This window comes from Enoplosus armatus, chromosome 12 (genome assembly GCF_043641665.1).
Source record: "Enoplosus armatus isolate fEnoArm2 chromosome 12, fEnoArm2.hap1, whole genome shotgun sequence".
Lineage (NCBI taxonomy): Eukaryota > Metazoa > Chordata > Actinopteri > Centrarchiformes > Enoplosidae > Enoplosus > Enoplosus armatus.
In genome coordinates, this window is record NC_092191.1 from 12,935,815 (window position 1) to 12,946,662 (window position 10,848).

The 10,848-nt window shown below is 43.6% G+C and overlaps 1 protein-coding gene and 1 non-coding gene across 2 annotated transcripts; both read left to right on the plus strand.

Annotated features, from left to right (window-relative positions):
• pprc1 (PPARG related coactivator 1) lies at nt 1–10,848 on the plus strand. The gene is given in 15 exon segments (XM_070915802.1): nt 1–35; nt 37–139; nt 2,469–2,564; nt 2,687–2,836; nt 3,062–3,142; nt 3,236–5,318; nt 5,903–5,956; nt 6,907–6,967; nt 7,270–7,337; nt 7,642–8,368; nt 8,480–8,683; nt 8,805–8,883; nt 8,986–9,107; nt 9,442–9,593; nt 10,353–10,848. Coding segments are annotated over 15 exon segments (4,116 nt in total). The 3' UTR covers nt 10,454–10,848.
• LOC139294734 (small nucleolar RNA SNORA50) lies at nt 9,211–9,350 on the plus strand. Its single transcript, XR_011598411.1, has one exon. It is a non-coding gene; the product is annotated as a small nucleolar RNA SNORA50 (small nucleolar RNA).

Genomic DNA, 10,848 nt, shown 5'->3' on the forward strand with positions numbered 1-10,848 from the left:
ATGCGCGATTCATTACTTTTCATTCCGAAACGAGTCGGGCAGGGAGTAGACTTGCAAGATGGCGGCGCGGTGGGGAGCAGGCGAGGAGACTTTAACTGCGTGCAATATGGAATTTTTCCCATTGGATACACTAGACGAGGTAAAGAAGATGTTATATACTTTATATCCTAGCATGTACTTACACTGTTACTAGCTTTGTGTGTGTTTTTCGAGGCAGGGCAGGTGTGTTGTGTGTGTAGGAGCTGTACACTGCGCATGGAAAAGTGACACGTGGATGCAACCGTAGTATCTCCAGTAAAACTTATTCAAAAAGTGCTCATTGTTTTGTGGTGATTACAGCTAGATAACTATTTGGTCGTATATTTGTCAAGTAATTATAATTGTGCTGGTGTTTTTTTTGCTGCATGTTAATGCTAGCTGGTGAGTCAGTGTAGCTTAACCGGCCGGTTAGTGAACAACGCAGGTTTTCTCCCTTTATAATATAAACAGTCGTTTAAAGAAATGAAGTGACAGTTGTGTGTTTTTATAGTTGTTGGCCTGGCACGTGCCCCAGTTGTATAATGAATATCAGTAATAGGCATTTAAGCTCCATCAGTGGGGTTATGCAAAGTACTCTTGTGTAGTGTTCAACTGATTCATGCACACGTGGTGACAAACACTGCAAGATGGTAGTCGGCTAGCTTCACCATCATTGCAGTTTGGATGTATACTTCTCTGTTGCTTGGTTAAGGTACCACAGGTTAATTTCGCCATGGTGTAGTCTACAGGCTCCATGCCAACACATTGCAGTAATGTGTCATCAGTGATGATGCACACAATGATGAAGCTCTTTTATATTTAGACAATGTCTGCAATCGGTACAGATACACACCTGTGATGTATTCACTCTGACACTGCAGCAGAATACCGGATTTCCATTCAAAACCCGTGTGTGTGTATATCCACATGTGGTTTAGTCGTGGTGAATCACATGTTGGGTTCCTTCACACATGCGCAGAAGTAACAATCAATGTAATCTATACACACATCCTTCCATATAGTTTGTAAACAACCACCTGTATGTTTTTAGTGTTTGGTGTTAAGACGTGTGTTTTAAATGTTGCATGTCACTTTGTAATTCTTAAGAAATCAAACGGGAGCAGAGATGAGGGCCCTGCTCGGGTTTGTTGTAGTGCAACACGTGGGCTAGGTAGCCTCCCTGTGGACGGGGTGAGGCTAGGATCAAATATGTCTGCGCACTGTATGTGCATGTGTAGACAGAAACACGTGGTTCACTGTAATTTACTACTGCCTTTTCAGATGAAAGTGCACAATGTTATCAGTCCTGTGTTCTTATAGAGGGGCCTGAGTGCAGTTATGTATTTGATTCAAATCTGAAGAGTTGTTGTACACCAAGTAAGCCTGCATCACATAGTATCTTTCACGTTTCAGCTATTTATTGAATTTAAGATTAATATATTGGACGTGTATTTAAAATGTAAGTGTTTCAGACTCACTAATGATCATTGAATTTTGTCGTCTTTGGGCAGATTATTTGTTAAGGTATTTATCATTTATGAAGCTATATGTAGAGTTATAACTTATATTGATACGTAAAATGTAAATTGGAGTCCTGCATGTCCAAAAGGTGCTTGCTGTGTTCTTGTATATTTTAGATAATAGGAAAGTGCCTCTGGTATTTTGTTTTCCTCTTCTTCAAGCTGGTACTAAAAACACATGCCCTCCCTTGCCCTCTGGGGTTTCCTTTTCTGACTCTCATTTTCAAATGCCTGACTTGAGCTTAGGCTCACTCCCACCACAAAATAGATAAGCTAGGTTGACCTATTTCACTGTCCAACTTTAACACAGACTAGACTTGTTTTTTTAAATAACATTTTCTGATTTAAATCATTTGATTGGTCTGAAACAAGACAATTGTACAACATTGTTTTTTTGTAATAGGGGTGGTAGAATATCTAGAAATACTATGTCAAAGGCAGTTGGATTTGCTTGTTAAAGAAAGGAAATAACACAAAAGCAGATAAATCCAGTTGCAATGGAATGCACCCCAGTGGTCCATATATGGTACTACAGAGATGTTTACCCTCTGGAACAGATCTTTGACTACAGCCCCAAACCCCAAATTACCCCCACATCTACAAACTGTCAACAAAAACAGATATTACAGCTCTTAATAAAATAAGGTTGCTGCCATAAAAACATGTCAAGCTTCTAAATATTGTTTAATATAGAATGAAGTGATTTGTTTAAAATGTTCAAAATACAGACAGATGTGGTTTATTTAGTTATTATTTTTAGTTTTGGGTGTACTGGAGGTGTAAACATTTTTCAGTTACAACTGTTGTCTTCATCCACTGTATTGTGAGTAATTAAATGTTAGTAGCCACAATTATGTACTTGTGCATGGCCGTTTTTGCCTGAATCATGTTTTTGCCAAAGAAATCTGAAGTGTGTTTATCCCTCTCTAGACTGCTGTGCTGAGCTCTGGAGAAACTCTGGAGGCCCTTCAAAGTAGCTTGGACCCCTCCATCCTTTCTTTCTTTGAGGACACACCAACAATAGAGGCAAGAATGATTTCACATGGTTGAACTTAAATGTACAGTAACCTAAGAATATGATGTATAAGCATTGTACAGTTGTTTGTTAATATTGTGCAGGCTTTGACCATTTCCTTGTGTTTATTTAGACTAAAGGACTAGATGAGGAGAGCGAAGCCACGCTGCTAACGGCCCTGACGGAGATCCTTGACAATGTGGATGATGATAACCTGTCCCCATTTGACACACTGCCCGACTCAGACCTCCTGTCAGGTCAGAAGGGCAGGGAACACTCTCCGGTTAGTGCCCAGCTGTCATACATAACTCTCAAAGTGTCTCACAGATTCCCGCTCTCTACATCCCCCATCTGGCCTTTGAGCTTGGGGCAGAGAGAGTGAAAGGGGGTAGAAGAACACCCTGCTGACCTTTGTGGTTCTAAAGTTACTCCTTACCCATTATGGTAAAGTCTACAACTGTAAAAAGTGTTCATGTCATCATGCTTTTGTTTATCTCTTACTCTCTAGATCAGGAGATTGCTGTGTCTATCTCGTTCCCCTCCAGAGAAAGATACGCTATGTAGCACAAGACCCTTATCAACTGGAAAGGTAGCTTTCCCACTCATAAGCAATGTATATAAACTTGTACAGCAAACAGATTACAGTATTTATCTGAATATTTGTCTCCCTGTCTGTACCTAGAGCCTCCCCAGGATACTGGCAGACTCTCTCCAGAGGAGTGATGGGGAGGAAGAGGAAGATGGCTCCCTCACTCTGAGCCCAGTGAGGCACGATTCATCTCCAGACAGTGACCTGCTAGACTGGGGAGGTCTGACCCTCCCACTTCCTGTCACCTTTGAGCAGGAGGGTGAAGATGGTGTTTCAGTAAGCCTGGGGGACTTGGTCAGGCATATGCACCCATACTGTATGGCCATTTGTGTGGAGAATGACGAGGGGGAACAGATATTGCCCGAAGGAGGCATCTTATTCGAGGTTGTGGACCAGGGGGAAAATGGAGAACCCATCCTGGCAATCCCAGACATGGATCTCCCAGTCTCTGTGCCATGTACAGAGCAGTCTGTAGAAAATGAGCAGGAAGTTTCAGATGAAACAGAAGAAGTGGCCTCTGACAGTTCGGAGCATATAGTCGTTGATGATGAAGATGTAACGGTCAGCGAGGCTCCAGTGAAAGTTACAGCCCCTGTAACACCAGATGTAAAAGAGGAGATGATCATTATGAGACAGAAGGAAGAGATTAAAGAGAAAAGCCCCTCCCGGAGAAAAAAGAAAAAGAAATGCAAGGAACAGTGCCAACCCAAACCTGTGGAAGGAAGGGTCCTTAGGAGTGGCACAGTAAGAAACACAGCACAGGAATCGCCCAAAAAGCCTGAAAAAAGGTCAGTCAAAGAAAAGAAACACAAAGTCTCAAAGGTTCCTCTTGCCTCAACTCCAGCTTCTTCCTCTGTAAAACCTAAGAAACGAAATCCATGCCAAACTAAACCACAATCAGAAATCACCACTACAACACTATTGCCTGAAGTGAAGGTGCAAGTTGCTGCATCTGTGTCACCCAGACAGGAAACTGCTCTGTTAAATGCCAGCCCTGAGAAGAGTCAATCTAGCTCTCTACCCACAGCAATGAGCTCCCAACAACCTGATGAAATGCCTAAACAACTGGCCCCTGAGAAGCTGGAAGACTCATCAGCTGCTCCCTCTGCTGTCCTGCCTCCGGTTTCTTCAGAGAGCCCTGCAGCTGCTCAAAGTCCTGTAACACCCCCGATGACACCACCTGTTAGTGAGACCCCTACAGTCTCTGAGCCAAAGCCCAAATCACTCAGTCTAGCTGAGTACCGACGGCTCCGACAGCAGAAAAAGCCAGCTCCGGTGGAAAAACAAGACAACAACAGCACCAAGTGGCCCAGCCTTCCAGAGCTTCCTAAAGAGCTTCCCCCTATTCCCTGCCTGCCTGACCCCACCCCCAAGGATCCTCGACGCCCCAACCCTCAGGTAGCACAGAAGGAAGTAGAGGAGGTCAGGCCTGCCTGGCAGCCGAGGGGGCCATGTGCACCACCCACCCCTGAGGCGCTGTTGGTGCCACCAGCCTACATGGTTGGTTCATCCAGCAAGGTTTCAGCTGCTACTCCTGTTACTAAACCCCAGCAAACACCTGAACCTTCCAGACCTTCTCTACCCCAAAAGCCCTCAGCTCCTGCCCCTCATGCAGTGAAGAATTTACCCACACATCAACACACCACCGCTCAACCTGCAGTACCATGTGTGCCTCAGAGCTCTGAGTCTCCTGCTTCTTTAAAACCTGCTACTCACTTCATGTCATCAACAGATGGGAAATGTTCTCCTGTACTTTCATTAAGCAAGGGTGGAGTCGATGAAAGGCCCCAACCTCAGCCTGCACCCAAGTCTGTAGAGCTCACTAAAACCTGTCCTAAAACCACTACAGAGGCGATCAAACAAATCAAACCCACCGCTGCTACTGTGTCTGGTCCCAGTACCCCCCAGAAGATCACGGCCGTTTTCCAGAAGGTGCCAGAGGCCAGTGCTCCTACCTCGTTAGATAACCCCATCACATCTGATAGCATGTCCTCCAAACCCACAGCCAATGGTGCCCAGCTGTGTTCTTCTCCAGCTGCTCAGCCCTCAGGCTCCCAGAGTCTCAAGGCAGAACCTGGTTTACTTGAAACTAAAGAGAAACCCACTATAGCAGTGAACCCCCAAAGAGCAAAGAGCCCAACACAGGAGCTGATTGAGGCCTTCACCACTGAGATAGGTGAGCTTAAGAGTGATTGCTAGAATTTTAGTTTTGTTCATGGAAGGCTGACAGTAAATGACCATTTTATTTTTGATTGAAGGCATGTTATGTTTTCCTGTGAACAGATTTAAGCAATTGATTAAGTGACATACAAGCATGTAGTATTTATCTACAAAGCCCTTGTCAGAAAATTGCCTTGTCAGTGTCTCTGCTCTGCTGATCTGGAACTCTAGCCTGTACTTGATCTGCCCCAGTGCCTGGCTGATGTACCCCAGAAATTATTTAGGAAAGGCTGTGTCTGCTGTTAGTGCAGTAAAATAATATGCAGTGTCGCTGTAAAAATCAAACACTTGCGCCCCTCTGTAGACCATTCTCTATAATCATCTTACACCTGTTGGTCACCCAATCAATTGAACCTGCATCCTGATTCTGTCTTGTTTATGACTGGGTTCTTGATCTATTTCATTGTAACTGCAAAAAGAGCATTTGTGTATGAGCATGTATTCTCAGCCACCCTGTATAGAATAATGGTTAGATAAGTACAATTCTATCATGTGGTTTGTGTTATAGTCAATACATAATTATATGATCTTTTTTGGTAGGTATTGAAGCTGCTGATCTGACCAGCTTGCTGGAGCAGTTTGAGGAAACCCAAGGTAACGAATAATGACAGATTTTTACTGTATCCCTTCTGTCAGAAAGAGGTGCTCTGTGCATTCCATGTTTGACAATGTTGCACACTCAATAGGTCACATAGGTTAGTGCCAAGCTAAATGCAGTCAGAGTATCAGTTTTCCTGGTTTCGTAATGGTAGGAAGTGGCATACAACATTGCAGCACTATCTTGGTTATCAGTAGTGGTTTAGTGGGTAGAAGGACTTTGACTAAAAGACTTCAAAGGATAGCAAGTGCCTACCTAAAGAGCTTCATTGATCACAACTAATACACTACTGTTGTGCATATTCTTTTGACCAACACATTATATACGAGGACCACCTCTGAGTTCATAGTTAAACAACAGTAACCGACTTAAAGATGTTATGGTGTGGTTGATATGAACTTGAAGCTTATCTGATCCTCCTAGAGAAGTGTGTTAACATTCAGAGATTGTGGGGAACTTCTGACTGTTGAATGGCGGGGGTATTTTTTTCTACTGATACATTCCCCTTTAAGAGATGGGGGCTGCAGGGGGCAGAGAATCTGCTTTGTGCTCTTGTCTGCTCAGCTGCTGGAATTCTGCCCTGTCCGCAAATCCATTTAACTCTCGCTCTGCTGTCTTTGTTTGGGCGGATGTACAAGCCCCAATCCTAACAAGTGGCTGGACTGTATGATGGTTCAATAACATGTCCACTGACATGAATAACGGCACATACAGTGTACTATGGCTAATGTAGCGTTTGGATAATTCTCATGGAAAATGCACTAATATTATGAGTCCAAAACACACATACATTTACACCTGACATGCTGCAGATTTTACAGTTCATGTCAGTCAAGCAGAGGTTTTATCTACACAATTTTAAATTCCTCTTCGGGCGTGTGTTTCTCTGTTCATTTTGTTGTTCCCTGTGCTGATGCACTTATTTCCTTGTTCCTTCTCTCTTCAGCCAAAGAGGAGCATTGTGTGCCGGAGGTCTCTGGTAGAGCAGCAGCTGTAGGAAACTCTAGGTGAGTTACCCTACAGCCGTCAAGCTGCTCTGTATGAGTGATGGACTCATGGTTTCTCTGAAGATCCCGGGAGAGTGAAACCTGTTCCCGTGTGTTTGTGTAGATATGACACGAACGCCTTTTGCCAAGACCTACCGCAAACCCTGCTTTTGTGATGGCCTTCTCTGGTCTGATTATGCGCAACCTGGTTTGATGTGTCTTTTTGTCTGGACTTTGCTGTACTCTAATCCAAAGACAAACTGAGGTGGCAGCAACACTATTAACCAGTGATGTACTAACAGGCTCTTGTGCTCCCTTTGCAGTGTTGAGCTTGCTCCAGAGAAAACAGCTGTGGAGCGTGTGAGAGCTAATGACCTCTCAAGTACTGCAGGTAATTCAGCATTTTGACTTTGGCTTCAAGAGGAGTCCATTAAGTTAACTCATTGAAAAAAATCAAAGTATACTCTTTTTAGGTTTATATTTTATAAGGGAGCAAATTAGAAGTGTTTCCATTTTATTCTGTCCTTGTATGGCTTCTGTGCTCTCAATGCTTCCAGCATTAAAACAGCAGTCGTTAGAAATGGTTATCTAAAATGGTACATCATGATCAGAGATTAGTTACCTTGCAACACCAAGGCCAACTGCTCTTGAATGTTGACTGTAATTGTGGTCCACTTTCTTTCCCTCTGCTTCAGCTCTGACTCCTCCAGCCACTCCTCCCCACCAGATGTGGAAACCCCTGGCTGCTGTGGCCCTGCTGGGGAAGAGCAAGGCCGCTGAGGCCTGCAAGTCAAGCCCCTCCATGGTAATCCAGATAGAAGCCCGGCCTCTGACCTCAGTCAGGACCCGCAGCAAACCCACTGCTGCTGCTGCCACTGTATCCCCTGATGTGGCATGCATGGACCATGACTATTGCCTCCCCCACAAAGACACTTCCACTGGGGAGCCAGGAAAACGCTGGAATGTCAAACAGCAGTCCTTTATCACTATTAAACCCATCAAGCAACCCGCTGCAACCACTACACAAAAACCCCCAGCTGCCCCAGCATCTGCCCAGTCTACCACAAGTGCTGTGGTTTCAACCAAAACACAGGGATTTCCACTGACAGAGCCCCTGGATCACAGGACTGATGGGATGGAGAGAAGCTCTGTGCTGGAGACTCCTGATGCTTCACCTGCTCGGCAGGAGACTGATGCCGCTGTCAAAGAAGGTAGCCCCAGGAGGGGGCCTTTCGGGAGGTCCTACCGTCGACATGCCGCTTCTCGCACACCCACCCCCAGATCTAGTCCCAAAGAGAGGACCGGAGGCCGGTCTAGAAAAAGAAGATCCCAACGTTCTCCCAGCCCCATGTCCAGTGGTTCAGAGTCGGACTCCCATTCCTCTAGATCTCGGTCTAGATCACACTCTCCATCTAAGAAAAGGTTTGGCCCTCAGTCGAGATATCTTAAGTTCATGCAGCATCTTGATTGCCATTTCTGGGAGTTATGATTTCCCTTGTTCATCACTGGCATTTCTTCCTTCTTCCTCACTAGGTATCGTCCCTCTCACTCTGAGAGTGGTTCCAGCTCCTCATCCCGTTCCTCCTCTCGGTCTTCTCCCTCTGTGTCCCGCTCCCCTCCTAGGAGGAGGAGGTACTCTTATTCCTCCTCTCGTTCTGGCTCTTGGAGTCGCTCCCGGTCGCGGTCTCGATCCCCTCAGAGACGAGAACAGTGGAGTAGAAGCAGTAGATTGTACAGGTACAGTATATGAATCATGCTAGTCATTACATGGATTTTATAGCTGTTACATTTGTGAATAACAAATACTTAAGTACGTAGTTAAAAAAATGACTAACAGCCTTCATCTTGTCTTCCTCAGTCCCTCATATAGGCCGCACTATGGTCACAGTGCAAAGACGAATGTGGAAGAGGTCAAGAAATGCAAGGAAAAAGCCATTGTAAGTTAATTTTACTCTTGAGTACACAAGAGTTGCTCTGAGCAAAATACATTTTTAAAAAATGAATTATGAATCATCTGATCAACGACTTTCTTCTCTCAGGAGGAGCGCCGAGTTGTTTACGTTGGTCGAATTCGGGGAACGATGACCCAAAAAGAACTTAAAGAGCGCTTCTCTTTATTTGGTGAGATTGAAGACTGCACCCTGCACTTTAGAGACCACGGGTAAGTACACAAACAGCTAAATATTATACATGCACTACATTTGACTTACATTTCTCTTCATTGTTTTGTAATAAAAGATTACTTTACTCTTACTATGAGCAAATTGCACTGTCTTTGAACCTTGTTGGTCTTGTCTGTGACCTCTTAGGCCAAGCTACAGTGCTAAAGCAAATTCAGGCTTGTTCATAACTGGGGCCTCCTGGCAACTCTCCCAGGTGGCTCTTTTAAAAGCAAGTCACAGCTCAAAACTATGTACAAGACCTATTATGACCTCCACTAGACCTCTGACAAACTGAAAATGAATACAGGCTGATGTGTTGGTTATCTGTCACAGGGACAACTATGGGTTTGTGACTTATTACGACACCAAGGATGCTTTCACGGCCATAGAGAATGGAAGCAAGCTGCGCAAGCCTGATGAACTGCCATTTGATCTCTGTTTTGGTGGAAGGAGACAGTTCTGCAAGACGGGCTATTCTGACCTGGGTACGTATAAATCAACAGACACAACAAACGTTCCTGTAGCACCTAGAGTGCTGTTGATGTATCCCAATAGTATTGATGTGGTTTGCAGAAGATTGGAGATATTGGCTGTAATTCATCCTAATAGTGTGCTCACCACAAGCTAATGGCAACTGAGGGCCATTGAACTTTGTGAATTACAGCCAATAGCTCAGAAACTTGGCCAATTTTAATGTGCTGTTTCCATGTTTAAAAAGAGGAAAAAGTCATGAAGATATAGGATGTTGAAGACTATTCTTTGGCTTTCGCATAAAGTCACCACCAAGTCTCTTTCATGGCTTGCTAGCAGGGCTGTAGCTAAGCTAAGAGACACAGGTCATGTCCACTGTATTGATTTTATGAATGTGGAGGTTTTCGTGACCTGGCCTATTTTAATGACGTTACTTTACACATGATGGGATTTTAAGTGTTGATTCTCGTGTTTTTTGACTCAGCATATTCAAAGTTGACTTTTTGAGAAAAAAAAAAACAACTGATGACTTTTTTATGAAATAAAGGAATTTTGTGTTTCTCCACCAGAATTGTATTTCCTGGAGTGTGGAGACGGTTTTGAAACAGAATTTAGGGGAGTTTAGGATGGGTTTTGCAGGGGGTATTTGTACTCGTGTAATGCATTTATAAAATCAGTCTTTTGAAATTGTTCAACCCCAAATGTAATACATTCTGATGTCTGTCTCTTCTGTTTTAATGCAATTCTGACTTTGTCTGTCCTTCTCTCTTCAGATTCGAGTAGAGAGTACGATCCATTGCCTACGAAAGGCAAGTTTCATGCACTAGACTTCGACACTTTACTGAAGCAGGCCCAGCAGAATCTGAAGAGGTAACAGGAGGCCTGCAGCAGGAAGCAGCTGACACTTACCTCAGAGCCAACGGTTGGCTCCTCACCTGCAACACTGTCTTTACATTTTAGTTGTTGCATTAGTTTTGCATAATTTGTTTTGTTTGTTTTATTTTGTTTTTGCAAGCTAACACCTTCTATTGAAGTGAAGATTTGTAATGAAAGTAGTAAAAGGAAAAAAAATGGAATAAGTGATATAAAATAATTTTTTTAAAGTTTATTTAAATGTAAAAAAAGACAAAAATCAAATTTGAATTGTATGGAGAGAATCATTTTAAAGGGGGGAAGGTAAGTGGAATGGTACTCCCTGATTACTGGGAGAGGCTGTAATACATTTGAATGTACTACAAACCTAAATAAAAAAAAAAAAAGAACCTTAAA